The sequence below is a fragment of the Vipera berus genome, assembly GCF_964194415.1.
Source record: "Vipera berus genome assembly, chromosome: 6".
NCBI lineage: Eukaryota > Metazoa > Chordata > Lepidosauria > Squamata > Viperidae > Vipera > Vipera berus.
In genome coordinates this window covers 33,394,027-33,407,665 of record NC_138208.1, presented here as the reverse complement: position 1 = coordinate 33,407,665, position 13,639 = coordinate 33,394,027, and the positions used below count along the sequence as shown (strand labels likewise).

Below are 13,639 nucleotides of genomic sequence, written 5' to 3'. Positions count from 1 at the left end.
CGCTACTTTTGAGGAAGATGCTGATTGGTCCAGGATTTATTCTAATGATCCTGGAGTTTATTTTCCTAGAGATGCTGCTGCTAATGCCACACAGCCTGATGGTCAAGACTCACAGCTGAACGTTCCTTCCATGAGTTCTTCTCAACCTACTGTTTTGTCTTTGCAAGCTGCTGATGCTGCCACTGGCGACGATGATGAAGACGAGGACGAAACGGAAGAAGAATGGACGGTTGTTCCGAGATGTTCCAAGAGGATCACAAAGGGAATCCCTCCAAAACAGTATTCGTGGCAAGTAACGAAAGCACCTTTACCTTTGATTTGTAATGTTACACTTCCTCCTGAGAAGTTCACACAAATCAAACATCTTCCTGAATCAGAGCAAGATAAATGGTTTGAGGCAATGCAGGCTGAAATGGACAGTCTAAAGAAACTTCAAATGTTTACGCCTGCAAGCCCTCCAGCAAACAAGAAAGTTCTAGGCACTCGATGATTCTACAGAATTAAAAAGAAGCCAAATGGTGAGTTGTTGTATAAGGCCAGACTTGTAGCTCAGAGTTTTTCTCAACGTTATCCTGAGGACTATACAAATACTTATTCACCCACAGTGTGGACTGAGAGTGTGAAAATTGCCTTAGGCACTGCAACTATCCTTGGTTTAGAGGTTTGCCAGTTTGATGTTGAAACGGCTTATCTACACAATGATCTTGATGAAGAAATTTATGTGAAAGGTCCTCCAGGTTTCCGACAACAAGAAGGGGATACCTGGATTCTACACAAAAGTCTTTATGGTCTGAAACAGTCTGGTTTAATGTGGTACTTATGTCTTTCTGACAAACTAAATTCAATGGGCTTTATTAAGTACGAAACAGACGAATGTGTGTTTACTAAAAGATCTGATAATGGGTATGAGATAGTTCTTGTTTATTTTATTTTTATTTATTTTATTTTAATCCCATTTATATCCCGCCCTTCTCCGAAGACTCAGGGCGGCTTACAATTTAAGCACAAACCAATGTGCTTAGCAATAGCCTTCATTCTATGTATATGCCTGCTTATTAGGGCTTTCGGCCCCCGCCTAGTGGCATTATTACAAAGTCAGCTTATTGCCCCCAACAATCTGGGTCCTCATTTTACCTACCTCGGAAAGATGGAAGGCTGAGTCAACCTTGAGCCTGGTGGGATGCGAACCTGCACTAATTGCAGGTAGCTGGTGTTACTTAAGGAGGCATTAGCCCACTGCTCCACCAAGGCTCTTTATGTTGATGATATTGCTTATATTGGTCCAAATAAGGAGATGAGTGAGATTTTTGCTAAAGCTTTACAAAAGTTTTTCACATTGAAGTCTTTAGACTATATTAACACTTATTTGGGTGTTCAAGTTGTCAAAACTCAGAAGGGGTTCAGTCTCACACCTGAAGATAAAATTGAACAACTATTACATCACTGCAACATGAAGGATGCTAAAACAGTGAGTATTTTCACAACTTGGCACATGAACCAAGTCCTGAGTTCGAAGATCAAACACTTTATCACTCAGTCATTGGGTCGCTGCTGTATATTAGTAGTTGGACTAGACCCAACATTGCACTTAGTGTTAATCTCCTATCACGACACGTAGGCAAGGCAAAACAGTTTCATTGGACATGTGCTAAGAAATTATTGAGATACCTAAAGCACACTAAAAACATGAAGTTATTATTAGAACCTACACATACTATGCAGAGTTATGTTGTTATGCAGATTCTGATTGGGCGAGCGATAAGAAATCACGTAAAAGTACTTCAGGTTATATGATGTTTTTAAATGGATGTCCTGTGTACTGGCATGTGCACAAACAGAATTTTGTTTCTTGTTCATCTACTGAAGCTGAATATGCTTGTGTGTCAGATGCATGTAATTCTCTAATGTGGTTTGATGCTTTAGTCACAGATATCTGGACACAGCCGATTCGACCGATCACTGTGATGGAAGACAATGAATCTGTGGTTTGCATATCTGAAACACGATTTACAGGTTCTAGGTCTAGACAGATTGACATCCATTATCAAAATATAAGACAAGTAGTTAAACAAAGTTTTGTAAAATTGCAGTATGTGCCTACACATGATCAGATTGCTGATATGCTGAACAAGCCACTTCCTGCAGCCCAGCACGAGCATCTGCGTAAGAAAATGTGTCTCATCTGAGTTCTGCCTTACTGACAAAACAAGGGGATGTCACTGCGTTTTTTAGTTTTTGTCAGTAAGCTCATTGCAGTCTGTTTCTTTGCAAGTTGAATTGTTATCTTATCATTGTAACCATGGTGAGTGTCACATGTTCAGCCATGTATTTTGTTTGGTTTTATATTTATTACTCTGTGCGCATGTCCAAAACAAAAGTTACTTTTGTTTTGGACATGCGCACAGAGATGGATGGCGCCCGATCTTCGCTCCTTTCGTCGCGATCTCAAGACGTTTTTGTTTGTACAAGCCGGCCTAGCCTGATGGGGGATTGGTGGGGTTTTTTATTTTTGTATTCTTAATATTATTTTTGGGATTTTATAATTGTAATATATCAATTGTTTTAAAATCGGGCAATTATTTAATTTCTTTTTAATATTTGTAACTTTGTATTTTATTCTTGCCCTGTGAACCGCCCTGAGTCCTCAGGGAGAAGGGCGGTATAGAAATATTATTAAATTAAATTAAATTAAATTACTTTCTTTTTCCTTTCCTTTGTGCTCTCTGGTGAGATAGACATGTAGTCATGAGTCTTTCTGTGTTTTTATAAGTTTCTTTGTAATTAAAAGGTTAATAGTAGAATATATGCTTCAGGTTTTCTTTCTTTTACCTGTTGTTTATCATGCATCAAATGAACCACGGTTAATCGCCCTCTGATAGAGTTTTGTTTGATTTACTCTTCTGACACTATGGTCCCAGCTGCCTTGGGTTCATTGACAAGATCCTCCCATGTAGTTCTAGGCTGATTCCTTACTGTTCTCATGATTATTGGAACTCCAGACCAAGGGAGATTGACAGTTATTTTGTGTTTCTTCCATTTGCGAAAAGCTGCACCAACTGTTCTCACCTTCTCACCAAGCTGCTTGGTGATAGTCTTGTAGCCCATTCCAGCCTTGTCCTTGGACAGCTCTTCGGTCTTGGCCATAATGGAGAATGTGGAATCTGATTGATTGCTTTTGTGTACAGATGTCTTTTATACAGGTAACAAGCTGAGATTAGGAGTATTCCCTTTAAGAGAGTGCTCCTAATCTCCTCTTGTTACCTGTATAAACCTGGGAGCCAGAAATCTTGCTGATTGATAGGGGATCAAATACTTATTTCACTCATTAAAATGCAAATCAGTTTATAACTTTTTTGAAATGCGTTAATTCTGTCTCTCACTGTTAAAATAAACCTACCATTAAAATTATAGACTGACAATTTCTTTGTCAGTGGGCAAACATACAAAATCAGCAAGGGATCAATTACTTTTTTCCTCACTGTAAGCCAAGTTTATTAAGAAAACTAAAAATTTGCATGTGCTAAAAAAATAAAATTTAGCAGAAAGAAGGAAGAATGCTGAGAGAATACTGTAAATTCATTGGTTGCATATGCTAAACTACCCACCTAGGACTCTAATTACTCAGAGTTGATAAATCATATGCAACATTCACAAGAATAAAATGTAACAGCTTTTCAGTGAGAAAATATATAGGACTCAGCCAAAAGAAGTGAAGTCAGTGATAAAACAGTAGAAGCAAATCAACATGTAAAATTGTGAGATATCTAAAGCAAGCAATATATTTATGAGAAGTAATATATTTATGAACTCTTGCTGTACTAAGGAGAAAAAAAGATGTGCAAAGTACATGAAAATGCAGTCAGTAAATGTAAGCATAATTTCACCACAAGGAGAAAACATGCAGGGTTTCAGCATAGAGAATAAACACAAGACAGATTTTGATGATTCAGCCATCTTACCATTTTAAAAAATGTGAATTATGGTTGGTCACACAGTCAACCAGATGTTTAGACTGGATTTGGCATTTTTGTCCACCTATTGAGAGCTTCCCAAGGACCTGGGATAGGTACACATTGTTGTTTATTAATATTAAAGCATTGTCAATCAGAAGGTCAGCAGTTTGGTGGGTCGAATCCCGAGTGCCGCGTAACAGAGTGAGCACCTGTTACTCATCCCAGTTTCTGCCAACCTAGAAGTTCGAAAGCACGTAAAAATGCAAGTAGAAAAATAGGGACCACTACGGTGGGAAGGTAACAGTGTTCCGTGCGCCTTTGGCGTCTAGTCATGCCGGCCACATGACCACGGAGACATCCTTGGACAAGCACTGGCTCTTCGGCTTTGAAATGGAGATGAGCACCGGCCCCTAGAGTCGGAAACAACTAGCACGCATGTGTGGGGGAACCTTTACCTTATTGTCACAGGATGGAAGCTGTTTCAAGTGAAACTGCCTTTTGCAATTGACTGATGGTGTTTTTGTAAATGCCAGTTCTGTTCAAATAGTGCTCTAGATGTTTTGGAATTGCATCAAAGGCAATTATTGGTACTACTTTTGCTTTCTTTTGCCACAGCTGTTCTACTTCTAATTGCAGGTCTTTGTATGTTGTGTTTTTTTTCTAATTCTTTCTCTTCTGCCATCTCCGGGTATTGCAATGTCTACTTCCCAGTCTTGTCTTTCTTATCAACAATTTTCTTTCTTTTCCCCCTTTACCCTACACTTTTCCCTTCCCTTTTTCATTTCCCACTGTTTTCATTTTCTTTTGTATTTTATATGCTGATAAACTTAATTTTTTTAAAAAAAACAGCAACCCAAAACCACCAGTTGTTGTATTGGGAGATTCTTGTCTATTTGAAACCTAAAGTTCCACAGCACTTTACCTTCTTCATTTTCTATTATTTTTCCTGTTTTGTGGTCCCACTAGTTCTTGCTTGCAGGCAAAAGATATTTCTTGCAGATATTCCAGCACACCATTTTTGCTACTTTGTTGTGCTGTTGTTTGTAGTCAGCCTGTGATCTTCTTGCGGTGCTAGCTAGATGGTCCATTATTTCTTCAGCTTGTTTGTGGAGATGACATTTGCTGTCTGGTGCTGTTTCTCAATTCTGGCTTTCTATGTATTTCTTCTGTTTTGTGCAGTCAGAATTAGTCCCTTTGTCTCTTTCTTCAATTTTACTGTTCTTAGCCATTGCCACGCACTGTTGTTCTCTTTGCTTGCTCTTTTTTTTAACGTACTGGCCATGTCTCTTTATTCTTCATTTGATGTTTCTTATAGGCCAGTTTATTATTATTATGGTTGGTCACACTATCAGCCAACACATCTGCCTATCCCAAGTCCTTTAGAAGGACTCAATAGGTGCATACAAATGCTAAATCCAGTCTAAATATCTGGCTGTATGTGATGAACAAGAACAACAACAACAAGAACAACGATAATAATAGTTTTGTGATTAACCATACTCAATAGTATAACATCCCAGCGCATGAATTCAGAGCATAATTAAGTCATACAATATAATATATGGCATCTGGGCAACTAAAGCTGATGCCATATTTTACATATATATCCTTAACAAAAGCTGTGATGTGATTTGATCCTTGTTTTGTGACATGCAAAGTACAACAATAAAAGGTTAGCATGGAAAAAAGAATGACAGAGTTTGATGGATAGATTACTGATCCAAACACAAAAAAGCTGACAGGACAGATGTGTGGCCAAGTCTTGCTCACCATTTTAGCATTCTGGTAGGAATGACTTATCTAACTTTTTTCTTGCAGTGAAATAACTACATTGATCTTGTGTCAGAACTCTAAGAAAACTATATTTCCAAGCAATATCTATGCCACCTTTGACAAAGATATATGCAATTTCAACAGTGTCTCTACTGTAGGTTAACCCAAAAGACCCCATTCAAGTGCTATTTTTAAGAAAGGGACTTCATATAAATTATCCTCATCTCTTAGTTTAAGGTATTAAGGCAAAAATGAACTATTCAAGGCCTAATTCATAAGGCTTGCATGAGAAAAATATTTTGTATTATTTATCCTCCTGGGGGCTACTGAAGATGTTGACACATTGAGAGATTTTCCTGCTGAATGAGCCTGTGGAAGAGCACCCACTGGGTCTACCTGCTCCTCAGGTTCTCTTGGTGAATCTCTTGGTGATACATTGCAGAATGGAACCTTCATTTCACTTGGCAAAGAATTTGCAGGCTGGGAGCAAAAAGTGCACAGTACTTTGTGTGGCATGTCTTAAAAGCCACCACATAGAGATTTTTCTGTGCTATTTCATATTCTAGCTGCTCCAGAGGATGATTTAAAAAGTTCAGGAAGAATTTGGAATTAGTATTTGCCAAGACATAACTGTTACTGAGTAAAAACCCTATTACAGTAACATGTCAAGACTACAAGTAAACATGAAATAAAGCCACAAAACCAACTATAAACCAGTATTTTCTGCCTTGAAAAATGAATTCCTGATATTTAAGTAGGTTTAAGAACAGTACACATTTTTTTAAAATTAAGATCCTCTGCAAGGACATTTTTATATAAACCAACCTAGGATTCCAGAGGTCAAGAGGAAGTGGATCATATCTGATCCAAGTATCAGTATCAGGAATACATTGCTAATTATGTGATAAAATGGAAAGAACTGCAGAGGTCTTAAACATGTGTTAGATTAAAAATAATGTCTTTACTTAGTGATGAGATATGTAAGTGAAAAATGGCCATTCATGCCCAATGTCAGAATCCAATTATATCACATTTCATAATTGTATAGGTAGAACAACGTGCTATTTCTGGGGATTCTGCCATCTCTCCGGGGGGGGGGGGGAGAGGATGGTTACTAAAGCGATTTTCAAACAACAGGGGATGTTTTACTGGGGAAGGGAGGGGGGACAGACAGGTCTGGATTGTATCTTCATTTACAACTGAAAAGGAAAGCAATAACCATAAAACCAAGGAGAGTTCCCTTTCCCATGGAAGGACCTGACACCTAGCAACTGACGACAGCCTGACCAAATGGATGAGGGGAGGGGCTGGAATGGGAATGGTTTATATAGGATTGAAATGTAACTTTTCTCAGATTCCGTCTTGTATTCCCACAATCGATTCCATCCTAGTAAACATTTTCCTTTTGGACTAACTTGCATCCAAGAGTTCTTATTTCCTAAGATGTGGATTGAGGTGGGTCCTGACACCCTTACTTCATTCAGACTGCCTACTTTAAAATAAAAGGTGATTTTATTAACAAAAGAAAGGACATCTTTATTTGATATCCTTAAAGAAAGGACTCAAAAGTTGGTATAGGTAGCCAGAAGTAGACAACCTAGAGGTTTTCATTTTTTCTGAATCTGTATAGCAATCAACAATCAGGGCATCAAAATGAATTTCCTGAAATTACCACTTACTTTATTCGTAAATCCAAAAAGGTTTACTCCTCAGAAGTTTATGAATGTTTGCATGTAGGGTTTTAACAGCAGTATGGACATGGTTTGTTTTTGTTTTAAGTTCCCGCTATAACATGGTACAGCCCCACAAGCCTCCCATCCAAGCACTAATCAGGCCAGACCCTCCTTATACATTGAGATTATAGAACTTTAAAATAATAAGAATCAATAAGACGATCTAAATCATTTGTCTACTACAACAGTTCATTTTCAGAAATGTAGCCCTTTTACTGCATCCTGAATAATGCCTACCTGTGAAGGCTCAGCAGGATTAAGGTAAATAGCACTACAGGGCCTCTCCCTTGGAGATAGGCAAGAATTTTCTCTGGAATGTTTAAGCTTGTCTGATAACAGAGGTGAGCCTGAAATACAAGACAAACTTCGAGAATCAAAGCAATTCTTCAGTCTGCAATATGATGGATTATTTGGGTGGGAGACATATATTGGATAAAGAATTTACAGAGGCCTATATCCAATATAAAATTTCCATATAATATGATTCAGACCTAGTAGTATAGTTTTGATCCAGAAAGATTCCATAAGGATCTTTGTGTAATAAAACACTAACCTCTGGCACTGGATGGAACAGAGCTGGTCACATTAGGTGAAGCAGAATGAGTAGAACTCAGACTTGAGGTAGATGGGCTTGGCTGGAAATACATAAAAGCCACAAACTCTCAGTATCGTGCAAGATGATGAAAAAACAGCAGCAACATGTACTGACTAATGATATGGTACATTATGACAGCAGCTCAATACAAAAACTCTTAGGCTCATGGAAAATGTAATATTTGAAGCAACAATATGGTTGGGTGACACTTAAATGTTTGAGAATACAACCTGATGCTTGTCTATTGCTTATAAGAACAATGGCACAGAAGAACATGTTTATATGATTGCAACCTAAATTCAATTCAGATTATTCCATAATAACCAGGTCAGATTTTGTCTAATTTATTTTCTTTAGTGACCATTGATTGGATTTATAAAATAACTGTAAATCTTATAAAATAACAAAATACTTTTCTCTTTTTCTAAGATTCTTTAGCAATGTTCCTCCTTTGTAACTCTTTCAGAAGAGTATCTGCTATTTTCAGTTAGGTTCTATTCCTAGCTATTAAAAATGGAGGGTAAAAAATGCCACATCCTTTTATTTTGGAGGAATTGTAAGACAGAAGTACTGTCTTACTCAAGAGAAACTAAAGATGCATTAATATTAATTCCAAAAATAAAAACAATATTTTAGAGTATTTGCAGATATTTGAATTTTGCTTCTTTCAAGAATAATTTTTGTCTTTGTTTGTTGTATGCATAACTAGGGCCAGTCAAACATCCTTGTTGTTAGACACATATCCCAAATAATGCTTAATCAGATTTTTATTGAAAGAATTAAAAAAAGGTACCAGCTTAGATGAAAAAGAACTAAATGTTTACATTTCTGTTCACATTCAAAATCCATGGGGTTGTCACAGTGGCTGTGGATTAAGCATTCCTTTAGAGCAGGGGTTCCCAACTCCAGGCCACGGCCCACTATCGGGCTGTGGCCTACTCGCAACCAAGCCATGGGCCAGCACACACATGCGTGCACAGCTCAATTTGTGCGAATAGCGGGCTGGCACACATATGCAAGCATATGCAGCTCCACTTGCAGTTGAGCTGTATGTGCATGCACATATGCAGCAACCCGACACTTATGTGAGTCAAGCTATACACACAGCATGCGTGCCAGCCCACCACTCACACGGCATGGTACCCCTCTCCCCTACAGTTGAGCTGCCAAACCACAAAGATTGGGGACCACTGCATTAGAGAAGCATGTGTGAATCTCACAAAACACAGACTACAATAGGAAAATTATTTTTTAATGCAATCCTATAATGAGGAATCCCAGGGTTAATATATTAAAACTTCACACTTTTTTTTGTTTGACTGATAATCTTATATAAGATTTTTTATTTTTATTTTTTATTTTATTTTAATTCCATTTATATCCCGCCCTTCTCCGAAGACTCAGGGCGGCTTACAAGCTTAGCAGTAGCCTTCATTCTATGTATATGCTGCTTATTAGGGCTTTCACACACACCCCAAGCGGCATTATTACAAAGTCAGCTTAATTGCCCCCAACAATCTGGGTCCTCATTTTACCTACCTCAGAAGGATGGAAGGCTGAGTCAACCTTGAGCCTGGTGGGATGTGAACCTGCACTAATTGCAGGCAGCTGGTGTTACTTAAGGAGGCATTAGCCCACTGCTCCACCAAGGCTCTATAAGATATATACGCTTCCCTGGACTTGGTTTTTCTTGTTGATACATCACTGAAAAATCCTGGCACCTTACTCATTTTTAAATTGTTTCAAAAGATGCATATGTCAGTGTTCTGATTAAAGAGACATATCAAAGAGCACTGCATGATTATTTATTCTAAAAAAGTCTATAATGAGCAGAATGGAGCATCGGCACTCATGGATGGATGCCAGAATCTGAATTCTCCTCCCCTTGACACATCATATCCTACAGAATCTCCCTCCCTTAATTACATGTCATGAATCACATTCACCAATTAGTTTAACACATGAAGTTTCACTTCCCTTGAAGCGCGCTATTTCTTATCTTCTTAAAACGTCTAGGTTGAATCCCTCCCACGCTTTAGTGATTCAAAGCCAAACAGTTAAAGCAAAAGGCTGTCTCTTATATTGTCAGTGCAAAAACATGTCAATGTTTGCAGCATTGACAGCATATTTATACATAAATAGGAATTTAAGCCTGGCAAAACTCTACACTAAGTCTCCAGAGATTCTTGCCTTACATATCAACAAAATCTAAATGCCACATGGAAATTGGTCTATTGTTACAACTCTTAGCAGTATAAAAATAAATAAGGCTTAACCTTTTTCTTCCACCTTCATGGGCATTTACCCATGTCAAGAAGTAATAATCTAATAATTACAGTACTACAGAAACATATCACAAGACTATGACTACATGTCAGGTTTCATACAATCAAAAGAAAAATATATTTAAACTGGCATTAATAATATTATGTCATTGTATATAAAAGTTTTAAAATACTTAATACTCTACAGAGAGTTAGGACCAAATCTCTCACACATATCTGTGGAAACAGGATCCTTGGTGCTCTCTGAGCTTGCTTCTTTTCTTCCAGATATTCCCATTGCCCAAACTAGGTAATATCATCAGTGCTAGTAAGGAGTGATGTTTGCTGTCGGTGTCAGAATCCATTTATATTTCATTTTTAACTATCTCTTCTGTGCAAAACCCAAATCTCATCCTCTCCTGGATTCTGCCATTCCCAAGGAGGAGAGGGAAAAAGCATGGGGTTTTATTGCTTTCACTCCCTTAAATGTAACCTTTTGTTTATTCCGTCTGCCTGCTATCGATCACAATATAATCAATTGCTTTCTCACTAGGCATTCCCTCTCATCTTACAGACAACTAAGAAAGGGGGTGGAAAAGGGAGGAATGAAACTCTCCGAATCTGGTTTGTTTCTCCGAATGAAGTATGAGGGGGGTGGAAATGATCCTGCTGCAAACAGACTGTTATCTCTCCTCTCCCACAATGGGTTTATCACCTGGAGCTTGGCTGATCCAGAACTGAATGAATGAACTGTGGGGTGGGGTTTGCTTGGGGACACTTTAAAAATATTGATCTGTGAGGGGATTCCTCAGATCCTCTATATTATGCCTGCTATCTCCTATTTTTTAATAAAAGTTCCTGCTTGGAAAACCTTGTCCTTCTTTCTTAAGATGTGGGCTGAAGTGGGTTCTGACAGTCAGTTTATATTCTGGTGTCTCACCTGTCTGCTTGGGTGGGGGCAGTCTTAGAGATTCTTTGGTTGGGCTGTTTACTAATGGCTCTTTGGCAGTTTTTTTGCTAAATTGAATGTTGGACTGAAGTTGACTACGGAGTTAATCTATGCTGATCTGAATGCTGATTACTGGTGGAGAGGTGCTGGAGTCTTTTTCTCTTTTGAGCTGATTGTCTTTTTTGCATAGTCTATAGATGTTGTTAATGTCTATGTGTCTATTGATGGTTGATTTGTCAGAGTGCCAGGCTTCCAGAAATTCCCTGGCATTTTTGCATTTGACCTGGTCTAGGATTTTCATACTTTCCCAATTGTAACAATGGGTAAATCTGTCTATATCTTGTGAAATTAAAGAATTTACATCATGCCTGGTACTCTGACAAATCAGCCATCAATAGATATATAGACATTAACTGTCAGAACCCACTCCAAACCACATCTGCAGGAACTTTTACTAAGACATAGATGACAGAGGGTATAATAGACAGGATCTGAAAAATCCCCTCACAGATCGATATTTTTAAAGTGTCCCTAAGCAAAACCCCACCCCTCAGTTCATTTGGTCAGTTCTGGACCAGTCAAGTTTCAGGTGGCAAGCCCCTCATGGGAAAGGCAGAACCATCAGTCCATTTGTAGCACAATCACTCCCTCCCCTTCACATTCCATCTGGAGAAACAAACCAGAATCCCACCACCCACTTTCTTAGTTGCTCATAAGATCAGAGAGAGAGAAAATGCCTTATTGTGATGGGTAACAGGCAGGCTAGATAAACAAAAAGTTACACCTAAGGAGAGGAAATGGAGGCAATAAACTCCCATGTTTATTCCCTTTCCTCTGTGGGAATGGCAGAATCCAAGGGGGGTGGTGAGATTTAGGTTTGCACAGAAAGAGAGTTAGAAATGAAATATAAATGGATTCTGACATCCTGCTCTCCTTTAAAAAAAGGAGAGGTCCACCTATAGAGGAACAAAAATATAGATGTTAGCTCGGTTTGCTGGGATATTCTGTATGAAACTTTGTTAGCAACTTAGGTATTCTAATGTGACATTTATTGGCCCACTCATTTTCTGAGGATGGGAGGTGTTTCCAAGATACTAAGTATTGAATTGGTCCGTGGTGTTTCCTAGAATCTAGCATTTCTTTTACCTTGAAGTGTTGTTCTCATTCAACCATGATAGGAGGTGAAGGGGGTTGGTCGTAGGGGTGACTGTTGTTCCCTTTTTAGTAAACTGCAGTGAAAAATTGGGTGTATCTGTCTAAGATTTTGGGGTAGTTCTAATTCTACTGTTATTGGGTTTATGATTCTTTTAATTGAAAAAGGTCCAATATATTTTGGTCCTAGTTTTTTACAGGGTTGTAGGGATTTTAGGTATTTTGTGGATAAATATACCATCTCTCCCACCCTGAATGGTGTGGGATCAACTCTCTTTTTGTCTGCCTGTGCTTTGTATGCTTGTCTAGCTTCGTCTAAAGTTTTCCTAACAATTGGCCAGGTGTTTTGTAATTGTGCAATCCATTCTTTCAGCAATGGGATTTCCAGTTCGTTTGGGATTAGTTCTGGTATAGGGTTGAAACTTTGACCAGTGGCTATTTTAAAAGGAGTGTAGCCTGTGCTGAAGTGGACTGCATTATTGTAAGCAACTTCTGCGAAAGGGAGTAGGTCCATCCAATTTGTTTGCTGAAAATTAATAAAGCATCTTAAATATTGCTCAAGTACAGAGTTCCCCCGTTCCGTTTGACCATTTCCCTGAGGATGGTGACTAGACGTCAGTCCCTGAGTGGTTCCTAAGAGGGATAAAAATTCCTTCCAAAACTTTGACATAAATTTTACTCCCCTATCAGATATGATGCATTGGGGTGCTCCATGCAGTCTGTAAATGTGCTGCACAAATATTTTTGCTAAGGATTTTGTGGTGGGAATCTTTTGACATGGGATAAAGTGCACCTGTTTGGAAAACAAATCTGTAACCACCCAGATGACACTGTTCCCGTTGCTTTCTGGTAATTCCACTATAAAAACCATGGCTATTTCTTTCTAGGGGCAGAGGGTTTTGCCACTAGTTGTAACAGTCTGGGCAACTTTCGTTGCAGCCTCTTAGCTGTTGCGCACATTTGACAGCTGGCCACGTAGCTTTCTATGTCCTTTTCATGGATGGCCACCAAAATTGCCTTTTAGTTAAGTGTAAGTTGAAGGGACACGGTGGCTCAGTGGGTTAGGATGCTGAGCTTGTTGATCAGAAGGTCGGCAGTTTGGCGGGTCGAATCCCGAGTGCTGTGTAACAGAGTGAGCACCTGTTACTCGTCCTAGCTTCTGCCAACCTAGCAGTTCAAAAGCACGTAAAAATGCAAGTAGAAAAATAGGGACCACTACG

General features: G+C 38.7%; 1 protein-coding gene across 1 annotated transcript in view; it reads right to left on the bottom strand.

Moving 5' to 3' along the window:
- Window positions 1-13,639, bottom strand: part of LOC308669745 (dedicator of cytokinesis protein 4-like) — a gene marked incomplete at its 3' end in the record, with an annotated part of 66,989 nt that overhangs the window by 18,021 nt on the left and 35,329 nt on the right. The window contains exons 10-11 of the mRNA XM_081330620.1: window positions 8,013-8,094; window positions 7,697-7,806 (exon numbers count right to left, since the gene is read on the bottom strand). Of these exons, the coding sequence (XP_081186746.1) occupies window positions 7,697-7,806; window positions 8,013-8,094 (192 nt within the window). The remainder of the gene's footprint in view (window positions 1-7,696; window positions 7,807-8,012; window positions 8,095-13,639) is intronic.